Raw genomic sequence first — 24,765 nt, forward strand, 5'->3', positions numbered from 1 at the left:
CTCATTCGGAAATAATCTCCAAACAAAGAATGTTCTTGTGAAGCGTGTGGTTGTTGGGTTCCTCCAGTTCTCACTTTAATTCAAGCTGCATCCAGCCGTTCCTTGAGACTCAGACTTGTAACCCTCTCCTCTCAGAGCAAGCAGATTTGCAAAATGCTGTGTGTGTGTGTCTCTGTGTGTGTGTGTGTGTGATGACTGAGAAACAGTTGGTTCAAGAGCAGTGCTATTAAATTAATTTGCATTCATCAGAGAGGAACATTCTTAGTGAGAGTTCCCCCTCCCCAAAATGCAGAGCCTGAAGACACAATCGCTCTTCCCAAGATTTGCTGTATTTGCGAGGGAATGTAGGCCTCTCGGTTGCAGAGTAATGTCCATGCCCTAAGTTTTGGCTTGTGGGAGAAAAGTGTGGCCAGTTTTCAGACTACACTAGGCACACCAGCCACCCAGTCCGGCTTTTTGGCTGGATGCACCATAAGGAGTTTTCATTTAAACAAGAATTCGACTTTATTTAGTGGGGGAAGCCATTACCCACACCATGCCTTCAAGGCACCGGACGACAATAAAAAAACGACTACAGATCCAACAAATTTTCTGCTTCCTTATTAGTACAGAAGGACCTAAACTCTGATGTGCCATACCTTTGGGGGAGGACAGCACAAGCATATTCTGTCCCCCTCTCCAGAATTTTGTAGACGGAGTGGTTTGGAAGACAAATGTACCGAATTTCAGGGCCTGGGGAAACATGCCAACTTCTTCAATAGCCCTGTCCAAAGTGTGGGGTGGGGAGCGGGGGGAAGGAAGATTGAATAATCTTTTGATACATTCATCTTTATTCAAATGTGCATATTCACATACACAGGGCATGGTGCATGGTAAGCTTGGAAACCCACCGACAGCTCCGGCCCCCTCACAGAACAAGGAGACTGCAAGCCAGGTAGGGCTCAATTTTTGTGTCCATGGAGCTCCACTTCCGTCAAATGAAGTGTGCAAGTTTTTATGCCACACAGGTCTCCATTAGGTGGCCTGGCCCTTCTGCCAGGCAAAACAGGCATTTCGTTGACACTGCCTCCTCAGGAGAAAAGGCTCCTGGAAGCTGGCATAATTTTAAACACCCACGAACAATACACAGACTACGGCAGGCGCTGGCAGTGAGGTATTGTGGAAAGGGAGTACTGAGACTGATGCAATCTTCAGCCCAACCTCGTTGAAGAGCTGGTTCATTGCGTGCAACGCTGTAGCCCTTGGAATGGCACTTCATGTGACAGAGAAAATTAAAGCAAGCCATCTCTCCCACAGGCCCTCTGGGACACAGCCCTGCACCAAACACATGCTTTGCAAAACTCGAATACTTCATTGCCAGTCTGCTCACACAGATGGAGATTTCCGCTCAGAAGCAGCAAACATCAAAATATTGTCAGCGCCCGCCTGGTGCAGTCAGCAGCCAACCAACCCTCTCAATGCTGCAGAAGGGAGAAACCCCTGAGGACACCCCTGAACAGAGGTACAATATGGAAACATATGGGTGCCCCTTCCACCGCCAATATTTAGAATTAAATAATTTCAAAGGATAGCATTTAAATACTTTTTTTAAAACCCCCGAACCTGATGCATTTGTGCCTTTTAAGTTAAACCCCAGAGAATATCAGCAGCAGGACGTACTTGTAAACTATATCTTTGGAGTATTCTGGCACTAAACTTTGGTGCCTGTTAAGCAGAGATTTTGTCCATAAGGCTAATGGTTGACCAAAGCTATTCCTGAAGTTTCTCCTCCCTTCACCAGTATCAAGGCATGAACATCCACAGGATTGCTTTGCAGAGTTACTAGAGATGAATGCCACTTCTTGGAGACCAATCTGAGAGGGCTGGCAATCCTTAGAACAGGCACACTTCCCCAAAGTAGTCCAGGATCAAACAAGATCATAGTGTCATTTGGATTTAGGTTCAGTGTGGGTTGCCAACATTAGCATGATGGTGTGAAACCACGCCAGGGTGGGAATCTCAGATTGATCTTGGGCCATAAGCCACCTCGGCGTGGGTTCACACAACCAAGCTAATGTCAGTAACCCACATTAAACTTAGATACAAATGGTTGTGTGAAGTTGGCCAAGGAGTACAGATTCTTCTCTCTTCAGTCAGCTTGGCATTACCTTCATGCCTACACCAACTATCCCAGTTAATGAGAGACAGTTCCTATTTTCTGGTTTTTAGTCCTGGTCAGTCCCCGTCTCTGTTTTTGCCTTTTGGCAAACTCTTCTTAACATTTCATTTGTGCATATGGCCGGGGTTGCCAGCAATCTCTGCCGCGTCTCTAAGAGTTAGATCGCCAAATGGAAAACCAATGCCCCATTTCTAGCACGGACCCGCCTCGTGCAGCCCGCCTTTTGCACATGGCAGCTGCTGAGGTAATATTTTGGAATTATGTTTTCAAGCGTCAAGACAGACCACCTGCTTGGCTTGTAGCTCAAGCTGTACAAGCCGCTGTACGGTAAACAAGCAAAGCCGAGAGCATTTTGCGGCGTTAAAACCACGTCTCGGTTTGCATCCGCGAATTGTCGGCGGGCGTGCCGCACCCCAATGAAAAGCCGCCAATAAAATGGGAGGGGAAACGAAACAAAAACAAAAACCAGCATTCCAAGACACAAAGGCCTTCCCTGAGCTACGAGATGTTGGTTTTAGAGGTAGTAAGTGGTCTTGTGAGGAAGCCACAGCGGGTTTCCAGAATCGGAGGGGGCACACCCCGCTCCCGCTCAGGAGAGAAACCCAAGGCGTTGAGTTTCTCCCAGCAAGCTGCTGCTGGGGCCGGCCGGCCCTCTCATGCGGTGGCTCCCTTCTCGTGGCTGTGCATGTGCCAGTTGAGGTGCTCGCTCCGGAGGAAGGAGGCCCCGCACTGCTTGCAGGAGAAGGCGTAATGGAGGCGCATGTGCTGCTTCAAGGAGCGGTGGTAGACGAACCGCTTGTCGCAGACGCTGCACATGTAGCGGTCTCGGCGCCGCTTGGCGGGCCGCTCTTCCCTCTCCCTGCGCGGGGGTGGCCCGAGGCGCTTCCTCTGTGTGCTGCCGGCGAGCGGCACCTCGTCCTCTTCCGACTCACTCAGCGTCTCCGTCGCACTGGAATCTTCCTTTCGCCAGTTGTCCTCGGAGTCCTCTCCCACATCGCTCAGGTCCCCTTCCCCTGGGTCGGCATACGTCACTTGGGAACGGGCCTTGCGGAAGTTGTAGGTCTTGGTCGGCGCTTCCCGCTCAGCCTGCTGAACCGGGGGAGGTTGCTGGGGGACCAGGAGGTCACCCTCTTCTGCCTCCAGGTCAATGATAACGGGTCCCTCTTCATCCCTTCTTGCTGCGGGAACAAGGAGACGATGGATTTACGTTAAAAGCAGGACCCCCTTCCATCCTGGAAGTCATGACAACCGCCGACTGTGTTTGCATGCCTCTTAAACCGTCCTTGAATGCAGCTAGCCCTGATTATTCCTCCCTCAACCCTCAACTACCCCACCTTCATTTCCTTCCCCTTCCTTTATTCCTTGATTGTAAGCCCTTTGGGAGCAGGGGACTTTTGTTAGGCTTGTTTACGCAATCCGAAACGGGGTCAGGGGGACATTCCATGCTCAGCATTCTACCGGGAGTGGACAAAAAGCCTCCCTGCCTGGCCTGTGTCTCCCAGACATCTCCTCCCTCCTTCTACCTGGCTTTCCGAGTTCACACAAGCATAGATCGAGAGCAGGCGTGGCTGGTGGCTCAACCTCAGACCCCATTTTGGTTCACATGGAGGGGCCTAGTCTTTGTAAAGTGCCACCTAATGGTACAGTGGGGAAATGACTTGATTAGCAAGCCAGAGGTTGCCGGTTTGAATCCCCGCTGGTATGTTCCCCAGACTATGGGAAACACTATATCGGGCAGCAGTGATATAGGAAGATGTTGAAAGGCATCCTACTGCGTGGGAGGAGGCAATGGTCAACCCTTCCTGTATTCTACCAAAGACAACCACAGGGCTCTGTGGTTGTCAGAAGTCGACTTCAACTCTGGCACACTTTACCTTTTGCCTAGAACAAAAACACAGATCTGTTTATTGATCGTATTTATACACCACCCTATATAACATCTCTAGGCAGTGTGCAATTAAAACGGCCACCGACTAAAAACAATTCCAAACACTAAAATCACGTAAAACAAAAACGTAGAAAACCATCAATAAAACTTTAAAGCAGGATAAACGAAAAGCCTGACAAAAGAGGTGCGTTCTCAAGAGTCGCTGAAAACCAGCCAGAAATGGGGAGGTTCTGGTTTCATTGAGGAGCATGTTCCAGAGTCCTGGGGCAACCCTAGAGAAGGCCCACTTTTGGGTTGCCACCGAACGAGCTGGTGGTAACCACAACTGGACCACATATCATATAGAGGGGAGGTATATAATAAGGGCAGGAAGGAAACAAAAAACCATACCTGGTCCAGTGTGGGACAGCTTGCAATGGTGCTTTCCAACATACTCGGTCTGGCAGAACGGGCAAATCTGGGCCATCAGGCTGGGCACCATCTTCTGAACTGGGAGCTCCATAATGATTTTCGTGCCTGCAGGCAACGGTCCTGGGTGCAACAGTATCAGATCTTTATTTGCAGCTCTTCCCACCGGGCTTGAGCCAGAGGGTAGGGCTGACCCTGCGTTGTTGAGAACGACCATGTAAGGCTCCTGGTCTGAGGCTCCCAAGGGGACCAGAATAGGGGGAGCCACGGCTGGAACAGGAAAAGCCATGGAGGCTTGGGAGACGGGCCTCAGCGTTACGGGGTCTCCCGGCCAGGAACCAGACTGAGCTGTGTCCACGGGTCTAGCGACGGTGTGGACCGAGTTCACAGGGCAAGGAACGGGACCGTTTTGGAGGAGGGTCCCTGCCGGAAGCTGCTGGAAGACAGAGACCGTGGGTGCCGAGGGTCCAGTCACCGTGGTCGTGATCACCGTTGTCATGGAGGGTGGAGGGTTGTCTCCGGCTGGAGGTGGCAATGTGAAAAGAACAGGGTCCAAGGAAATCCCAGCGGATCGTTTAGCCCGGGCAGGGCCGAGGATCATCGTGGGTGCTCCCGCCGTTGGAGCTGGGAGCACCAACGTCTCCAGTATGGCAAGAGTCCGTGCCTGGATTGCGCTGCTGGTCTGCTTCTGAGTTTCCCCCTCACGTGGGTATCGGAGACTGCCTTCGGCCGAGGGCCTGTCAGAGCCGGGAGGCCGAATCCTTGCCTGGGTAGCGTCGGAACGTTCTGGAAGCCGGCCGGGGCTGGCGCCCGCGTCTGAGGAGGGCCCGTCTGCCGCTGCGTTTGGAGGCCCACGTGCAGATTCCTCTCGGACAGCCGCGCTCCCGAAACCCTGACTGGCCGCTACCCCACCTTCGCAGAAATGGGCCCCGACGGCCCCACAGCGCTTGCAAGGGCCCAAGTGCAAAGTCTTGTGGTAGAAGTACTTGAACTTCAGGGTGAAGGTCTCGCCACATTCCTCGCACGCGAAGTGCCCGTGGCGCCGCTGGTGGCGGCGGAGCTGCTTGTGGCTCGAGTACGTCTTGTCGCAGTCTTCGCAGCGCTGGGGCTGGGGGCGGTGGCCCTCCGCGTGGCTCTTGATGTGGGCCGCCAGCTCGGCCCGGCTGCAGAAGCTGCTCTCGCAGCCCAAGCAGGAGAAGGGGCGGATGCCCTCGTGGTGGCGGAGATGCGCGCTCAGCTGGTGCTTCAGGTAGAAGGCTTTGGGGCAGGTGGGGCACTGGTGGGGGCGCTCGCCCGTGTGGGCCATCTGGTGCCTGGCCAGGTTGGAGGGGTCCGAGTAGGCCTTGCCGCAAACATGGCAGCCGAAGGGGAGCTCCCCCTTGTGGATGCGGAGATGCTTCCTCATGTTACTGCTGTTGGAGAACTCCCGGCCGCATTCCGGACACGGGTAGCAACGGGCGGCCTTTTTGGAACGGCCCCCTTGGGCTGTGCGGCTAGCAGGCGCCTCCTCCATGGCCACGCCTTCGGCTTCCTCTCCTTCCTCTCCATCACTGGTGTCTATCCCATCCGGCGACCACCGGTCCTCAGAATCTCCGTCTTCTTCTTCTTCCTCCTCCTCCTCCGAAGCATACCTTACAATCTTGCTCTGAGAGCGGAAATTGTAGGTTTTTGAGGCAGTCCGTTTCTCGCTGGATGCGGGAGAGGCTCTCGAACTCCTGCTGGGAGGACCTGCATGAGAACAAAACAGGGGTCTGCGTTTGTGGCGGAATCTTAGGCACAAGATTTGTGCCTAAGATTTGTGGCGGAATCTTAGGCACCGTACAGGGAGGCAAACCGAACCCGAATCGGTTCAGAGAGCTTTTTTCTGTGAACTGCGATTCAACCCGAATCGGAAGTGCCTTTGTGGCCAGGATAAAAGGGTGTACATTCCTGAATTTTTAAGGTTTTAAACACCTAAATTTTCTTCCTAAATGTTTTAGGTTTTAATCTCTGGTCTATTTTTAAATTGCTAAATTGTTTTTAAGTTTTTGTATATATTTTAACTTTTTTATGCTATGGTTAACTGCCCAGAGACGAAAGTTTGGGGCAGTGTACAAATCTGATAAATAAACAAACAGACAAACAAATAAATAATAAATCATACAAGCTGCCCTTCCACCAAGAAGCTCAGGGTCAGGGTATAAAAACACCACCGTTTAAAAATAGCACCACACATCCACGCATTAAGGAAGCGCGTGAACCCACTGGTGGCCTGAACCACTCAAACTCCTCTCTTCTTTCAGTACTACCCGGGCTTAAGAGCTTTAAATATCAAGGCAACAACGACCAAGGCCAAAGTGCTTTTAACGTTCTTCAACCGTCCATGACCCTCTACAAGAGCTGAGAGGGTTTCATGCTAACCTCTGCAGGAAACAGCGTCAAAAAGGTTATATAAAAGCTAGTTTGGGTCAAACTCCTCTCTTTCTCCTCTTTGTGTTTCAGACTTGAAGCAAGTGACTCACCGTTTTTCCTATCTAGGACTCCCTGCCATGGGTTCTTTTTTTTAGACAGAATCTCTTGAGCCAGTAGGAAGTTGCGTTTCTTAGACCAAGAGATGTCCATTTCAAATTCTCACCCTAGGCGCCCATCACAGGACGACCTTCTCAACAGAAGTCGAATCCTTGAAGGGAGCTGGGGTGGGTGGGAATTGCTTCCCTCACACGAAAGCTGCATTTTAAGAGGACGCCCCCCCCCACGTGAGAAGAAAAGCACAGAGCTCATGAGTTGCAGATGGAGAATGGAAGGTCAAACAAGAGCTAGATAACGTTTAATGTGATCATAGGTAGGGAACATAGGCGACTGCCATATACTGAGTCAGACCCTTGGTCCATCTAGCTCAGGATTGTCCACACAGACTGGCAGCGGCTTCTCCAAGGTTGCAGGCAGGAGTCTCTCTCAGCCCTATCTTGGAGATGCTGCCAGGGAGGAACTTGGAACCTAGATGCTCTTCTCAGAACGGCTCCATCCCCTAAAAGGGGAATATCTTACAGTGCTCACGCATGGAGTCCCCCATCCATGTGCAAACCAGGGCAGACCCTGCTTAGCAGAGGGGACAATTCATGCTTGCTACTACAAGACCAAGGAACTGGGAGTGCTAGAAAACAGGGCCTGATTCTCATGGGACCTTGGGCAATATTTCTCTGTGTAAACTGCCCTGAGCCATTTTTGGAAGGGCGGTATAGAAATGAAATGAAATGAAATGAAATAAGTGAGCCAGCACAGCCTAGTGGTCTGTGTTGGAGTGGGACTGGGGAAACCTTGTATTGAATCCCCAGGGGGATGTACCTTGAGAGTGCAATACAAAGGTATTAATCAATTCAACAGATGGATATCTATAATCAAATATCCTTGGTGGAAAGGTGGACTAAAGATGGGCGACATCATGTGTTCCCTCAGTATTCCTTCTCTCGGGGATTCCCAGAGGTTGTTGACTACAACTCCCATAACCCTCCCCTGCAAAGGCCTTTGGTCAGGGATTGTGGGCGTTGTAGTCAACAACCTCTGGGAATCCCTCTAACAGGGAGCCCTGGTGGCCACTTTGCTTGGTCGCCTGGGTCAAGCTCCCCTCTCTTAGCCTCCGTCTCCTCCTTGTTTTCTCCGCCCAGCCCCTCCCCAAACTGAATAATACTGGCTTGCCTTACAAAATAAGGTATATGGAACACAGCAACGTGACACACTTTGAACACTTGCTGTCACTGCATCAATGAGGTTTCAAACGCGCCACTCACCTATGGCGAGTGGGGATTGCCTTCGGGCGAGCAGGTAGGAACGTGCCTCTTAACTGGAGGAAAACCCGATTTCCATGCCCTCCAGCAGGCAGGCAGACCAGTCCAGATCTTGTGTCGGTGAGTCACTTTAATGGGTTTATCTGCTAATTTTACAGATATTATCTATCTCTCTATCTATCTACCCACGATGTGGGAAGAGGGCCCTTGTTTAACCCAGGGATAGGCACCCTTGGTGCTCTAGATGTTGAACTACACCTCCCATCACCCCAGCTCCAATTTATTGGGGCTGGGGATGATGGGAGTTGTAGTTCAACATCGGAAGAGTGAAGTTTGCCTACCCCGGCTTTGAGCCAGAGCCGCTGCATTGCATGCAGAAGGTTCCCGGCTCGATCCCCAGCGTCCCCAGGCAGGACCAGAAAAGACCTAGCGAATCCTGGAGAACAAGACGAGGCACAGCCCAGGTGGAAGACACTCACCCATCCCAGGCTGCCGATGGACGCTAGGGTGGTGCCTGGGTGCCTTTCCTTCGGCGAAATCCTTCTGGCTGAGCTTGCTGCGGTGCCCACCCTTGTTGCGGCTGCTGCGGAGGGCTTGGTTCTTCAGCCTAGCCGTTTGGCGGCCGACAGCGTCCCTCTTGGGCCTCTTCCTCAGTAGACCTGTGGCCTCATCATCACTGGAAGAGTTGATGTCGGAGGCGCTGGCCAATTCCTCCTGTGCTTCCTCCTCTGCTCTGCGAGCAACATCCACCCTTCTCAGGGCAACGAACGGCTTCTTGAGAATAGCTAGCCTGTCTGGACACATCTTAGCCAAGCCGTTGGCAGGGCTGGGAAGTCTTTCTGGCAGCCTCTCCGCCACGGCTACTTCTCGCTCGCCAAGCCCTGCCACATAGTCTGCAAAATAAAAGCACAGTGACCTCAGAGGGAGGCAAAAGGCATCCATTCGCATGTGTAAGGGTTACTGCATTGCAATTTAATAAGGGTTGACATCAGAGTATCGAAGTGGACCCCAATGTTAGCGGAACTCCATTTAATTTCATTTTGCTAGCTTTCCAAGGTAGACTGCCTCTGGACGTGGAAGTTCGGCTCGGTTATTGAGGCTAGTAGCGGTGGATAGATACAGTACTGTATCTAAAGCTAGCGGCCATCTCCACCCACACCAGAAGTTTCTTAGATTTATACCCCACTTTTCAGTCCGCTGCCAGGGCACAATTTAAATAGCTGAATTGAATTTAAATAATTAACACACACAGTATACTTGGTGGCAGTGCTAATGGGAGACTAGCTGCAAGGCCTAGCCAATGTTAAATAACTTGGCTCCTCTGTTGCTCTAAGAAGAGAATTTTGCTTTCTGTGAAGGAGAATCTTGCTTTCTCCTGAATCTCCTGCTGGCCTATCTTGATGAATGACCTTGAGTTCTAACCGAGTGAAAAAAGAAAAAGAAACCCACACCTTTCAGACATCTCTCTCACATTGTCTCAGCTCAGAGGAGATTAAAAACAAGGTACAGCCCTTGATGTGTGGAGCAAGTTCAGGCTGTGAGTGAGAAACTGCATTTTTAACCCCTGCATTTTAATCTAGGAGTTTTCCCTGTTTCCAGGAAGCCAGAACGTTCAGAGAAAAGAGGTTTTTAAAGCCCCGACTCCCTGATTTTCTACCTGCTGGGATGTTTTCTGTTTGAACACACAAACATAGGTTTCCCCACCTGAAATGGGATCATGCAGAAGACTGTACCATTTTGTGCTCTTTCGGCAACATTTTTATTTATATATTTAACACATTTATATACTGCCCAAAACACAAGTCTCTAGGTGGTGTACAACAAAACAATAAAAACAGATAAAAAGATTACAACAATTTAAAATTTTAAATATTAAAACTATTAAACACACAATGAAAACAATATCTAATTAAAAGCGGTGAACAAATGCATCTTGACTGCCTTTTTAAAAGTCGTCAGAGATGGGGAGGCTCTTATTTCAGCAGGGAGCGTGTTCCAAAACCTTGGGGCAGCAATGGAGAAGGCCCGTCCCTACGTAGCCACCAGAGGAGCTGGTGGGAACTGCAGACGGACCTCTCCAGATGATCTCAACGGGCGGTGTGGTTCATAGCGAAGAAGGCGTTCTCTTGAATACCCAGGGCCCAAGCTGTTTAGGGCCTTATAGGTTATAACCAAGACCTTGTATTTTGCCTGGAAACTTATCGGCAACCAATGTAAATCTTTTAAGATAGGAGTGATATAGTCTCTCCGAGATGACCCAGAGACCAACCTGGCTGCCACATTCTGGACTATCTGCAGTTTCCGGACTACGTACAAAGGCAGCCCCACAAAAAGCGAATTGCAGTAGTCAAGTCTGGAGGTGACCAGCAAATGTAGTACCACTGTTCGGAGGTCATGTATCTCAAGAGATGGACACAGCTGGCGTATCAGCCGAAGCTGATAAAAGGCACCTCTGGCCACCGCCTCAACCTGAGACACCAGGGAGAGGTTTGTGTCCAGAAGCACCCCCAGACTGCGTACCTGTTCCTTCTGGGGAAGTGTGACCCCATCCAGAACTGGCAGATCAAAATCATCTCCCGAGTTCCGACCCTGCACAATAAGTACCTCCGTCCTATCTGGATCCAGCCTCAGCTTGTTGAATTGACTCCAAGTGGTCGTGTTTAGTGAGTGTCCGCTGCTATCCCTCCTCCCCTCTCCCTGCTGAGAACAGGATGCCTTCTCTTTGGATTCCTCTCCCCCTCCTCACCTTGCAGAGCTTCCCTTTCCACCTGCGCCTCATCATAATTCGGATCTTCATGGATATAGTCGTCATTAAGATCCAGAGGGTGACTCTGGCACCACTTACCTAGAGAAAGAAAAAGAAAGAAAAGGCGGCCCATTATTTGCAAAATGTTTAATTTTTCTTGGTCACATTTTAAGACAGGCTAAAGTCACCCTTGACTTAGGAAGTATCTTAACAGTTAAAGAATCAGAATCATTTTGTTTGGGGCCATAAGCCAAACAAATTAACAGTTAAAGAAATGCACTTTACAGATGCTCAGAGGCATTCTATGGATCCACTATGATAGCTGTAATGCTTTCATATGGCAAAGATCCCTGAAGGGAGGACAAGATGATCATGTTAATATATATGGTGTGTAACACACCATAATATATATGGTGTGTTTACATATATATGTAAAACAAGTGGCTACCGCTAGAGCCCACTTGCACAAAGTGGCCACCGCTAGAGCTCACATGCATGCAAGTGGCTACTGCTGGTTGTTTTTTTTTTTTTTTAATGAAACGTGAACATATTCTGCTCCTCGTCTCAAGGATGGATACACTCTTGTCACCTACTGATCCTGCTGGTTTCATCCACATCCTCTGTCCAAGATGAAGAGTTCCAGTATGCCACAAGGGCATCAGTCTCTTGCTCTATCGCCTCCAGTTGCTCATCCAGTTCGTTCCTGCAGACCTCAAGGGATATTCTGGGAACCACCATCGATTCCAGATGTGCATCTGCAGGGGGCCAAAGAGAGGGCACGTGAAACTGGAGCGTAAGGTAGCCAAGTCTTGTAACAGCTTTTCAGTATATTTCAGAAGAAAAGAGGAGGAAGACTATTTATACACTTCCAGCCCAAGATGCTCACAAGATGGTTAGATTTTTTAAAAAACACACACATAAAAATTCATAACATTGCACAATCAATAAAACCAGACAGCAAGTGGGTCTAAATCATCTGTTAAAAGCCAGCTAATTAAAAGCCTTCTGAAACAGGAAATGTTAAAAGCAAACGCAAGAACAGGGAGGGCAGATCATGATCTCCTGGGGAATCCCAAAGCTTCGGAAGCATGACTGAAAAAGCCTGTTCTACAAACTGAGAGAGACGATGTGGCACCACCAGGCTGGCCTCCCTTACTCAAGTACCACCAGCCCTGCCATGAAATCTACATCCATCCAATGCCAAATACATCTCCCTGGGCCTAGGACAAAGTTATCGCATCTTTCCCCCCACAATCTCCTCTTGCTTTGGAAAAGTTGGAGAGTTGATCGCTAGCCTGAAAACCCTTGCATCTGATATTTCTGGCTGCCTGGTTTAAAGCAGGGGGAAATGCACATGATGGCATGCATGTATAGGATGCAATCTTGACAAATGCTCTTTAGACACTGTCCCTTGTCTCCAGAAAATCTGATCTTCTTCCACATACTCTGTGGACCAGAAGAGTGTCCAGGAATTAGCATCCATCTCCAGGCAGCTCTTCGAAGCAGTTCTGGAGGTGTTAGCCGTCTGTCTGATATTGTGAAAGGGGTGTGCGTGTGTGTGTGCCTGCGTGTGTGTGCGCAGCCTCTCATAGAAAATCCCAGATGTTCTTGACTACAACTCCTAGCATGCTCAGCCAAAGACCATTGCAGCTAGGGATTCTGGGAGCTGTAGTCAACATCATCTGGGATTCCCTCTTACAGAGAACACCAGTGTGTGTGATTTCCAGGAATGGCATCAATCAGAACTGGCAATCCTGATGATCCACAGTTGATTCTCCAAGGTAGATCAGCAGCATGTTCCTTGTGCAATACAGAGGTCTTTAGGGGAGTGACCCTTCGCTCAGGGACTGGGTACATACACATGTACAAAAATGCATTCGAGAAATAAGAACCCCATGATTTGCAATCAGGAAATACCTGGTCCGGTCCCAGGCCTCTCCCTGCCCGAGCCTCTGTGAAAATGGCTGCACAAAAATTGCAGTTCTCTGACCACGGGCATAGCAAGGTTGCTGTGAGTCCTGAGACCCCCTGTTACCTTCTCTCTCCCCCACATCCCCACCCATGTTTTCTCTGCAGGAGAAGTAGATGGAACATAGGAAGCTGCCATATACTGAGTCAGACCCTTGGTCCATCTAGCTCAGTATTGTCTACACAGACTGGCAGCGGCTGCTCCAAGGTTGCAGGCAGGAATCTCTCTCAGCCCTATCTTGGAGATGCTGCCAGGGAGGGAACTTAGGACCTAGATGCTCTTCCCAGAGCAGCTCCATCCCCTGAGGGGACTCTCTTCCAGTGCTCACACTTCTAGTCTCCCATTCATATGCAACCAGGGCAGACCCTGCTTAGCTAAGGGGACAAGTCATGCTTGCTACCACAAGACCAGCTCTCCTCTCCTTCATGAAGATGGTGAAAAACAAAAACATCCTCCGCCTGCCCTCTCTCTCACTCCCATTCGGATATCACACACCCTAGGGACATATGTGTGTGTTCCCCTTGTTCAATTATAATATTTAAAGCCCCAAACAGCTCAGGACTGGGTTATCTGGAGAGTGCCTCTTCCTACACGATCCCCACCACACATAAAACTCACCGAGAGAGTTCCATCTCCATATACCACCAGCTCGTCTGTAGGTATATGGGTGTCCTCTGTAGCCGCGCCTAGGCTGTGGAACATACTCCTGAGAGACATTCATGGTTTCACATCTTTACCAGCCTTCAGAAGAGCCCTTAAGACACTTTTTTAAAGCCAGGCTTTTTGTAATCTCTAGATGTTTTAGATTTTTTAATTGCTGTATATTTTTTTGAATGTGTCAAATTTTTTAATTCCTGTTTTAATAGCTGGTCTTGTTTGTCTTTGTGTTTGTGACCCGCCTGGAGCCTTTGGAGTCAGGCGGTATATAAATTAAACAAGTAAGTAAGTCAACTGCATGCCGGTTTCTTACCAGCAGGAGGTGGTGGCAGCAATGAGGACCGCTTCTTTGTCCTGCCATCTTGGAGAAGTGAAGTGCAGGTTGTAGGAGAGGCTTCCGGGAGTAGCTCAGATTCAGACTTGCCAGTTCTGGAGGTCCCTGTTGGGCACAGCCATTTATAAGCCCCAGAGTATTCCAGGAAAAGGTTTCCTTCCTCCGTCCTGAAAGCCTCCAAAGATACCACCCTCCCACATCAGCAGCATTCACAGTCCAAGAAGGAACAGAACATCTGCCTTGGTGGACCAGGTAGGGAAATCCTTCTCTAACCCAGTATTCTGCTTCCGGCTGTGGCAAAGCAGGTGCTAAAATTTGCTCAGTATAGCTATAGCAATGATTCCATAGATCTGTTTGACTGGATGGGAGAAAGATTCTTTTTTAAAAAGGAATTAGACACAAGTCTTGGGCACTTCTTGGGAGAGGAACTCTTTTCAAAGATGGGTGGTGAAGGTGTTGCCTAGTCCTGGGCAAAAGGGAGGAAAGTTTCTTACCTTCCGAGCAAGGAGAAACGACGTCTGTCTGAACTTTTGCGGCATGCTGAGTGAAGGCTGGAGACCGGATCCGAGGCCGCTGGTTCGAGGCCCTCTGCTTGTCCTGGGAGCCTTCAGGATTTATGCTCTCCACTAAATTGTGGAGCTTTTGGAGGAAATAACTGGCAGGGCAGCTGCCGTCTGCACAAAGGATTTAAAAGAAAGCGAGGAAATGCCAACTGTCTGGGAAACCACAAAGAAATCCACACACCAGCATCAAAGGAAGCTCTTGGTTCCCATCCTTAGAAGGGAGTGGAATCTCAGCAGTTCAGTCCGTCATGGCAGGGCACAAGACCAATAAAGCTCAGTGGGACCTCCATCTCCTGTTTAACACAAGAAGCTGCTTTATACTGAAGTTGGACCCTCGGTCCATCTAGCTCAAGATGGCCTACAATGACTGCCAGCAGCTTCTCCAAGGTTTCTCTCCCAGCCCTACCTGGAGATGCTGCCAGGGATTGAACCGGGGACCTTCTGTATACAAAGCAGATGTCCTACCACCAAGCTGCAGTCTCCCAACTCCGAAGGAGAATATCTTACAGTGCACACGTGTGGTCGCCCATCCAAATGCAAACCAAGGTGGGCCCTGCTTAGCAAAGGGGGCCAGTTTAGAGAGGAGAGCGGGTCTGGTGGCAGCAAGCATGACTGGTCCCCTTAGCTAAGCAGGGTCCACTCTGGTTGCATATAAATGGGAGACTAGAAGTGTGAGCACTGGAAGAGATTCCCCTCAGGAATATCTGGATGGAGCCGCTCTGGGAAGAGCATCAAGGTTCCAAGTTCCCTCCCTGGCAGCAGCTCCAAGATCGGGCTGAGAGAGATTCCCACCTGCAACCTTGGAGAAGCCGCTGCCAGTCTGGGTAGACAATCCTGAGCTAGACGGAGCCATGGTCTGACTCAGTATATGGCAGCTTCCTATGTTCCTAAGTCCATGCTTGCTACCAAAAGCTTAACTCTCCTCCCCATTAAAAAATGCCCTGTTTAAGTTAGACTGAAGGGCCATCGGGTCTAGAGTCCCATGGACCCAACGGGAAACCGACAGACTCTCAAGTGCCAAATGCTGCAGTTAAACAAGGCTGGTCATCATTTGCAGCCCCCTTCTTGTTTGTCTCCCTGTTAGAAGCACCAGAAGGGGGAGCCTTGGTCGGGATCCAGCTCTTCTTGTAACCACCCACTCCTTCCCTCCTGGTTAAGGTTATGGATATACCCCTGCTCCTCTTTCTCTGCAGGCAACGTGTCCTTAACACGTTCCTGGCCATTTATTCTCGGACCATAGTTGTCATTCCAGACCACAGCTCGGCATTCTTGTGTTGGGTGGATGGCTAAACAGAAACTCCATGTACAGAGGCAGTCTACCTGCAGGCACCAAATGCTGTGGGTGGACTTCCCACGCCTTTCAAAAACATCAGCGGTTTCTATGCCTGTCCTGCTCCTGTGCTTTATGATGCCTGCCCCGACGTTGAAACCTGGCAACGTTTTGTTGTTTAGGTTGCTTTAGTGATGGCCATGAGAGCTTTTTTTTTTTAACCTTGAAAGCAGAACACACGTTTTCAACACAGCCTAAGATGGTTACCTGTCGAGGGCTGAAGATAAACTGCCATGGTGCTCTGGGCCCTGGCTGCTTGCTGGAGTTTCTAGGATGCTTTCATGAACCAGCAGCCCACACAGATTTACATGCAGTTCTTTGCGGGGTGTCTCTCTTGCCTTTCTACAAAATTCAGGGGATAAATAGTGAAAGACAAGCCATTATAACAAAGCAGAGAACAAGTGAATAGAATAAAATCAGACGCAGCAGCTAACAACAACAACAACAACAACAACGATAATAATAATTCAATTTCTATACCGCCCTTCCAAAAATGGCTCAGGGCGGTTTACAGAGAGAAATAATAAACAAATAAGATGGCTCCCTGTCCCCAAAGGGCTCACAGTCTAAAAAGAAACACAAGATAGACACCAGCAACTGTCACTGGAGGTCCTGTGCTGGGGGTGGAGAGGGCCAGTTGCTCTCCCCCTGCTCAATAAAGAGAATCACCACGTTCAAAGGTGCCTCTTTGCCAAGTGAGCAGGGGGCAATATACACCAAACCTACAGAAACGAACAAAAAACTCTGCTAACTGAGTAGAGTGACGATTCTCTTGATTGAGCAGTGGGGAGAGCAGCTGGCCACTGGCGGAGCTACCAGAGTGCAAAAGTGTTCAAAGCACACGGGCCGCTGCCTCTAAGGGGCCGCTGCCTCCCCCCCACGCATTTCAAAGGCAGGCCGGCAGTACTTGTCTTGGGCATCCCCCACTCTCCACCTCCGCTACAGGGCTGCCGCCCCCACCCCATCCCTCCCTCCCCCCATCCCATCTCTGATGATGACCATTTACCACCCCTCAGCGCCCAGCCTAACTAGCTCAAAGACAGGCGCCAAAGCAGCCCAGCCCAGGAGCGGCTCTTCCTTGCAGGAAAGAGCAGAGCGGAGGGCTTCTGGAATCGCCAGGCTGGGCGGGAACGAGGCTCCCGAAGGCCGGTTTTCTGCCGCCGCGAGCCTTTTCCGTGCTCAGAGAGCCGCGGCGGGGGCGACCACCGCCTGCTGCTGGCACAACCTGGGCTCCAAAGTTTTAAAGCCGCTCAGCTGCCATGCTCGTTGCTTCCGTGCCTTTTCCTTGAAGCTGGACAAGCACCGGCTTCGCGTGTGGAGGGGTGGTGGTGGTGGTGGTGGTGGGGAAACAGAGGAGCAGCGCCTGCCAGTCAGCAGGAAAGGATGGTTGCTCGGACCAAGTAATGTCAACATGCAAGTTCCCTCTCTCAGCACTGCGCTTCTCGACTGGATGGGAAGGAACACGCTCTCCTTTTTCCTTTCCTTCCCTTTCTCTCTCCCCCCCACAAGCCCTGTGAATGCCTTTCGGATGCCAGCCCCTTTCGCAGTTAAAGTTGAACTGTAACTGCAACTCCCGAGGCTCCCTTCCTCAACAGCTGAACTGACTCCAAAAAGGCTGGCTTGCATTCATTAAAATGTCGCACAGCCTAGGCAGGTTTTAGTGGGGAGCTTCCCTTTGCATCACAATTGACGTGGCATATACTGGTTTGCAGTGCGCATACTGGGGAAGCAGTGTGTGTGTGTGTACACACAAAGGGGAAAGAAGAAGAACAAGAGAGACCGCTCTTTTCATCCTGGGATGATGAGGTCAGTTTGATTTTACTGACAACTATTGATGCGTGTGGAGCAATTGCAGGGCAGTTCCCCTGCATCTGCTGACACTTTGCAGGAGAAACAATCATGTTAACTGGCTAAAACATTCGTCCTTTTGCAAATCTTGGGGTGTGAGCGATTAACTTCAGTGGAGCTACTACTCACTGCCAGACCACGCCCCCAGCATCTGACATCAGGAGTGGGGGGCGGGGTTAGCGGGGGCACCCGCTACGCCCCTGCAGCTGGCCTTCTCCATCCCCAGCACAGCATCAGCATCAGCTGTTGCTGGTGTCTACCTTAGATTTCAGTTTTCAATTGTGAGCCCATTGGGGACCGGGAGCCGTCTTATTTATTTATTCCTATCTATGCAAACCGCTTTGGGAACTTTTGTTGAAAAGCGGGATATAAATATTTTGTCATATCCATAATTGGTTCCTACATGACAGCATCATTGGTCTTCTTGTGGAGTGAGCCGGGTAAGAGGCCAGGGTAACCGAGGGTGTGTTGCTGGTTTTTAAGCTAAATTGTGGCTCAGAGTGAAGACTAGGGGGTTAAACCTTCCCGCCTTATGCCTAAGAACCCAGAGAAAGCGCTGCTGATCAAACGGAAGGGTCCGGTAGGAACATCAGAAGCTGCCATATACTGAGTCAGACCCTTGGTCCACCTAGCTCAGTATTGTCTACACAGGCTGGCAGCGGCTTCTCCAAGGTTGCAGGCAGGAATCTCTCTCAGCCCGATCTTGGAGATGCTGCCAGGGAGGGAACTGGGAACCTTCAGCTCTTCCCAGAGTGGCTCCATCCCCTGAGGGGAATCTCTTCCAGTGCTCACATGTGTCTCCCATTCAAATGCAAACCCGGGTGGAGCCTGCTTGGCACAGGGGGCCATTCACGCTTGCGGCTACAAATCCAGCATCCTGCTGGGAGGCTCACCGTCAGGGCTTGAACCCAGAAGCCCTCCCAGGTACCACCTCTCAATGTGGGGGCTTCCAATGCTTCCACCCATGATGGCTAACAGCCATGCAGTCAGCCCCCCTATTCCCCGCAACCATTTGTCTAGGGTGGGGCTGCACAACTTCAGCCCTCCAGCTATTTTTGGACTATAGTTCCCATCGTCCCCAGGCACAGTGGCCAATCGCCAGGCATGATGGGTGCTGCAGTCCAATATCTGCAGGAGGGCCAAGGTTGTGCAGCCCTGGTATAAAGGAATATAGGAAGCTGCCTACTGAGTCAGACCTTTGGTCCCTCTATCTCAGTATTGTCTGCACTGACTGGCAGCAGCTCTCCAAGGTTTCAGGCAGGAGTCTTTCCCAGCCCTACTCAGTGATACTGCCAGGCAGGGAACCTGGGACCCTCTGCTTGCAAAGCAGATGCTCTACCACCCGAGCAACAGCCCCAGTGGTCATCTGCATGAATGGTGCCCTTTGCTAAGCAGGGTCTGCCCTGGTTTGCATTGGAATGGGAGACTAGAAGTGTGAGCACTGGAAGAGATTCCCCTTTTAGGGGATGGAGCCACTCTGAGAAGAGCATCTAGGTTCCAAGTTCCCTCCCTGGCAGCATCTCCAAGAGAGGGCTGAGAGAGACTCCTGCCTGCAACCTTGGAGAAGCCGCTGCCAGCCTGGGTAGACAATCCTGAGCTAGATGGCCCAAGGGTCTGACTCAGCAGAGAGCAGCTTCCTATGTTCCTAAAGGCTGTTATTTATATCCTGCTTTTCAACAACAACAAAAAAGGGTTCGCAAAGTGGTCTGCAAAGCCAAAGGAATGAAATAAGGAAATGGTTCTCTGTCCAGCTACAGAGAAACCCCATGCTGGGGCTGAAAAGGAACAGTTGCTCTTCTCCTGCTAAACATGAGTGCTGCTTTAGAAGGCGCTCCTATGCCCAGGCGGGGTGACTCACATTCATAGTAGCACCAGCTTTTTGCTCACAAAACACCTTATGCTACAATAAAGGTGTTGCTCTTTGCCACAAGAACTCTCAGTGGCATTTGACACAACGTGCTTCATTTTAGATTTTTTTTTTAAAGAAGTTGGTCTTCTGCCTTTTAACCCACTTCAGTCCCTGTGGAATTCCTAAAGTGCCAGTTCCTTTGTTGGAATCACTCCCTACAGACCACAAGGTCATTAAGTGAGAACGCAGATGTTGCTGTATTTGAGGTCCCTTCTCTTCCTCTCTCCCCTCCTCCTCAATTCACTTTCCCTCCAACACAAATTCTTTCCCTGCAGAAAGAAAGTGTAGTCACATTTATTTGTACTTTTTTGGGGTGGGGGGATGACCAATCCATTGCTAGAGAAACATTAGGAACACCGTATCTCAAAGTGTTTTAAAACTTCAGGTTTCTAGTCCTCATTCTTTAGAGAGAGAAAATACACACGTTACCCATTAAAAGATACACTCTCTCCGAGAAATGGAAGTGCTACTCCTGTGCAGGAGGTTAGACTAAAGCTCACTCGGGCCCAGGGGCATGAGATAAGGTAATAAAGCCATGCTTTCAAAGCATCCTTCTAGACAAAAATAGTTACTGTTACTTCTGGGGTTTGAAGGGAGAGCGCAGAAGTTCCAAAACCAGAATGACTTCCAGACAATCTTCACACCAAACGTGCACCTCTTTCTGCAACTCATACCAGGTCCTTACTGTCCTCACTATAGAAGGACTACTCTTTCTGGACTACTCTTTTCAGGGTATATAAGACTGCTCAAAGCAGTTTGCATCGAAAAATAAAGAAAAAATAAGAAGGCTCCCTGTCCCCAAAGGATTCACAATCTAAAAAAATAAATAAAAGGAAACCTAAGGCAATTTAATTGAACCAAAACGCAAGATTTTAATTTTAATCTGGTTTAAATGCTTTAAAAAAATTTCATCCTTTAATTATGTGTTTTTGATTGTAATGTAAACCGCCCTGAGCCACTTTAGGAAGGGCACGAGATAAATTGAATAAAGAATGAATGAATGCAGACACGCCCCCCCCCAGCAAAAGCCACTGTGTGTGTGTGTGTGCTGTGGTGTGGTGGGATAGGGCCGGCTGCTACATGGAAGAGAATCACCACTTCAAAACGTGTCTCTTTACTCAGTGGGCCGGGATCAATAAACCGCCCCGGAATCCAAACGGGACTCTCCAATAATTCTACACACCATTCCTAAAGAGTGAAAGAAAAACTCGAGTCCCGCGGCACGGGGGCCACGAAACCCATTTTTAACTGTGACCCCCCCCCAGCCATCTCCGCCCCCGGAGTAAATGGCTTAGGGCCGGCTTGCTTTTTGACTCCCGCTTGGGCTCAGCGCGCTGCCTCCCGAAGCCGATGCGCGCGGGTCTCAATCACCTCTCCAAGCCATGCGCCCTGAGCGCACGCCCCGCCGCGCTGCCTCTTCTTCTCCCCACCGCGGCTTCGTAGAGCCCCCCCGCTCAGCCTGCCCATTGCGACCAGGCGCAGGAAAGCCCCCCTCGCCGCCCCAACTCCAGGATCGGGGTGCGAATGGCCTCTAGAGGGGGGGAAAAAGAGCATCTTCTCCACTCACCTCGTGTTGGGAAAATGGGACTTTCTCCTCGGCCAGAGTTGAGAGAGAGTTCACAGGACATCCAGGCGTGACGACCCCATTCCGGGCAGAGGCAGAACTGGCCACGGGCCGGCCTGTGTGTGACCTAAAGGAGGGAAGGGTCGAGGAATGTGGGAAAGAGACCGGATGCTGCTGCTGCTGTTGGAAGGGTGGAGAGAGTTCTCGTGGCAATCCTTCCAGAGGGGTGGGAACCTACCCATCATCGCCGGGACCAGACGTGATTAGGTTAGCTGCGGAAGAGATAAGAAGGGTGGGGCGGATTAGGGCAGTATATTGTCCGTTTGCTTATCTCCCGAGAACAGCCCTGCTGGATCAGGGCCAAGGCTTAGCGGCATGCCCTCTAGGCACACAGAAAGCTGCCCTGTGAGTCAGAGCCTTGGACCACCTAGCTCAGACTGGCAGCGGGTTGTCTACCCAGATAGATGGTAGATTGTCTACCCAGACTGGCAGCGGCTTCTCCGAGGTTGCAGGCAGGAGTCTCTCTCAGCCCTCTCTTGGAGATGCTGCCAGGGAGGGCGCTTGGAACCTTCTGCTCTGCCCAGAACGGCCCCATCTGCTAAAGGGATGATCTTGAAGGGTCTCTCATTCGTATGTGCAACCAGGGTGGACCCTGCTTAGCTAAGGGGACAAGTCATGCTTGCTACCACCAGACCAGCTCTCCTCCTCTCCTCCTGCTGTTCCCTTGCAACTGGTATTTGGAGGCATCTTGCCTCTGGGGCTGGAGGTGGCCTATAGCCACCAGACTAGTAGCCATTGATAGACCTGTCCTGCATGGATTTTTCTCAACCTCTCTTTAAGCCATCCAGGGTGCTGGCTGTCACCCCGTCTTGTGGCAGAGAATTCCAGAGGTTAATGATGCGTTGTGTGAAAAAAGGACTTCCTTTTGTCAGTCCTGAATTTCCCAGCCTTCAGTTTCATGGGGAGAACTCAGTCTTTTTCTCAGTCCCAAACTGAGCAAAAGGAGGGAGAGTACCAAGGCCTACACAGTCTGAAATGCCAGAGAGATTGATGCCTTCTTCCCTAAGCAGCGTCCCTCCCTGACAAAGGATTGCCACATTTTTTCCAGGCAGGGCTTCTGGAGCTTTGACAACTGTGTGACAGAGGAATTGAGTAGGGGTTTCCTGCCTCTCCACCACCATGCCAGGGAAAGTTGGATCTGTTGGCTATTAATGCGAAATCCACTCCGATTGGGACTAGTAGCAATCCTTCTCTGGCCTTAACACTCCTCCTTTTAAAAATGTAGCCCCAGTTGACTCACTCATCACCAGCTAAGGACTTTGCCCAATTAGCTGGAGCTGGTTAACCGCTGTTTAAGGCCACCAACTTGATTACCTCTCAGTGCCCAGGGGTGTCCTATTAGCACCTCTAAATGCATGCACCAGCTAGCTGGAGTTAGAAAGCAATCATCAGAAAACAGGCTCCGCGAGAATTGGGATGAATTGTAAGACTCTTGCTCTCTGGAGTGCTGAGACAGTTCCGAGTAGGGTGACCAGCTTTCTTCCACCAGGGCTGCTTCCTGTGCTTTCTGCACAAAGAACAGAAGAAAAGGAAACTGCTTCCTTTTCACTCCCAGAAACGAGAGAGTGGAATAAAATCCATTTTCTTCTTTTCTTTGTCTTTAAAACGCAGCAGCAAAGCTGGTATAACCCTACTGCTGCTAAGCGTCTTTGGGACATATTGCTACTAATAGCACAGGAACAGTGATTGATTGGTCACTGTTGATCCACTTGTGGAACTCTCTGCCACAGGATGTGGTGACAGCCAACAACCTGGATGGCTTTAAGAGGGGTTTGGATGATTTCATGGAGGAGAGGTCTATCAATGGCTACTAGTCAGAGGGCTGTGGGCCACCTCCAGCCTCAAGGGCAGGGTGCCTCTGATTACCAGTTGCAGGGGAGTAATGGCAGGAGAGAGGGCACACCCTCAACTCCTGTCTGTGGCTTCCAGCAGCATCTGGTGGGCCACTGTGTGAAACAGGATGCTGGACTAGATGGGCTGTGGGCCTGATCAAGCAGGGCTGTTCTTATGATTCAATGCCGTCAAGTCGGTGTTGACTCTTAGTGACCACGTCGCTAGATTCTCCCCCGGATGATCCGTCTTCCACTTGGCCTTGAAGGTCTCTCCGTGGTGCATCCATTGCTAGTGTAACCGAGTCCTTCCACCTTGCGGCTGGTCGTCCTCTTCTTCTCTTTTCCTTCCACTTTCCCCAGCATGATGGATTTCTCAAGGGAGCTGGATCTTCGCATAATGTGTCCAAAGGATGATAGTTTGAGCCTGGTCATTTGTGCCTGGAGTGAAAATTCAGGATTGATTTGTTCTATGCTCCATTGGTGTGTTTTCCTGGCTGTCCATGGTCTCCTCAAAAGTCTTCTCCAGCACCCAAGTTCAAAAGCGTCAATGTTTTTTCTGTCTTGCTTCTTCAAAGTCCAGCTTTCGCATCCATAGAGTGTCACGGGGAAAACGAGTGCCCCCCCCCAAATCAGGGAGGGACGGAAATTAGTTTGTGGTCAATATCAGGCCCTAATTAAGTCTCAATGGAGTCCTCCATTGCTTCGCAAGCCAGTACAGGGGAACAGTTATTCTCAGGTCCTGGGTATATAGACACTAACCTCTTAGGGTTGCCAGCTTCTTTTTGGTCAGGGCTCCTGGGCCTTCAACAGAGGCACAACCGGTAGGGATTCACCTGATGCAGGTTTCCTCCATCTCCATGTTTGGCAAAATGGAGCCTGCTACACGTCTGCCTGTCCTGCGGCGGTTAAAAGCACAGGGGCCTTTCCAAAAATAAAAAAAAATAAATTGCCAAGCAGAGTGGTTATAACTTCCTGAATCCCCTCTGCCCACTGCTAGACCTTTTAGGTTGCAAAGTTAAGTGCAGCGAAGAGCCAGTTAATCCCGTGGATTTACTGGGCAGGACTTAATTCTGAGCCACCCACATTTCCAGCTAGGCATTGATGATAATGTCCTCAAAGGTTAGCTCTCATCGAGAGGAATGCTTCCATACCTAGCCGAAGGTCTGTAGTGCTCCAATTTTATCTGGAAAGGAATCACGAGATAAGAGCAAGAGGCCTGCTGCAGCCTCCAAGGAGAAAAAGGAGAAAACATTCAGTCAGGTTTTTCCAGACATACAACTCAGCCCTTACCAGCTTTAGTTGAAAGCCTGGTCCCATCAATCTCAGTAGCGTTCAGGGCTATGCTTGACCCACAAGCAGGCAAGGGACTTTATTTATTTATTTAATTTATGTATTTTTACATTTCTATCCCGCTCTTCCTCCAAGGAGCCCAGAGTGATGTACGACATACACGGGTTTCTCCTCACAACCACCCTGTGAAGTAGGTGAGGCTGAGAGAGAAGTGACTGGCCCAGAGTCACCCAGCTAGTTACATGGCTGAATGGGGATTTGAACTCGGGTCTCCCCGATCCTAGTCCAGCACTCTAACCACTACACCACGCTGGCTCTAGTTCACAGGGACTTGTGAAATTGATTTGACCATGAAATTGAAATTGACCATGAAATTGAAATTGACCATGAAATTGATTGCCAGGAGGTCTAGGACCAACAAACGGAAGTACTTTTTCACACAACG

General features: G+C 50.2%; 1 protein-coding gene and 1 long non-coding RNA gene across 3 annotated transcripts in view; one reads left to right on the forward strand and one right to left on the reverse strand.

The window, feature by feature from the left end:
* Window positions 1-787: 787 nt before the first annotated feature.
* Window positions 788-24,765, forward strand: part of LOC128337701 (uncharacterized) — a 30,854-nt gene continuing 6,876 nt past the window's right edge. The window contains exons 1-3 of the long non-coding RNA XR_008312402.1: window positions 788-934; window positions 1,297-1,501; window positions 13,907-14,176. This is a non-coding gene — a long non-coding RNA (uncharacterized LOC128337701). The remainder of the gene's footprint in view (window positions 935-1,296; window positions 1,502-13,906; window positions 14,177-24,765) is intronic.
* Window positions 1,447-21,310, reverse strand: LOC128337699 (uncharacterized). 2 transcript variants are annotated; one of them, XM_053278977.1, is made up of 9 exons: window positions 21,142-21,310; window positions 16,025-16,159; window positions 14,419-14,598; window positions 13,904-14,029; window positions 11,558-11,719; window positions 10,965-11,063; window positions 8,698-9,111; window positions 4,437-6,182; window positions 1,447-3,336 (listed from the first exon to the last, which is right to left on the reverse strand). In XM_053278977.1, exons 2-9 carry the CDS (start codon window positions 16,050-16,052, stop codon window positions 2,813-2,815), a joined length of 3,279 nt encoding a protein of 1,092 aa, XP_053134952.1. In that variant the 5' UTR covers window positions 16,053-16,159; window positions 21,142-21,310; the 3' UTR covers window positions 1,447-2,812. The 2 variants fall into 2 exon arrangements, with proteins under 2 accessions (XP_053134952.1, XP_053134953.1); XM_053278978.1 differs by lacking the exon at window positions 21,142-21,310 and adding an exon at window positions 16,824-16,941.

This window comes from Hemicordylus capensis, chromosome 14 (assembly GCF_027244095.1).
Source record: "Hemicordylus capensis ecotype Gifberg chromosome 14, rHemCap1.1.pri, whole genome shotgun sequence".
Taxonomy (NCBI): domain Eukaryota; kingdom Metazoa; phylum Chordata; class Lepidosauria; order Squamata; family Cordylidae; genus Hemicordylus; species Hemicordylus capensis.

What these genes read in the sequence shown, in the direction of transcription:
- LOC128337699 (XM_053278977.1), bottom strand. Translation starts at nt 16,052, where the DNA reads ATGGCAGTTTATCTTCAGCCCTCGACAG. An exon ending in TTATCTTCAGCCCTCGACAG is followed by an intron (nt 14,599 to 16,024) that starts GTAACCATCTTA and finishes TCCTTTGTGCAG; the next exon opens with ACGGCAGCTGCCCTGCCAGT. An exon ending in GCTGCCACCACCTCCTGCTG is followed by an intron (nt 11,720 to 13,903) that starts GTAAGAAACCGG and finishes GGCCCCCTGCAG; the next exon opens with ATGCACATCTGGAATCGATG.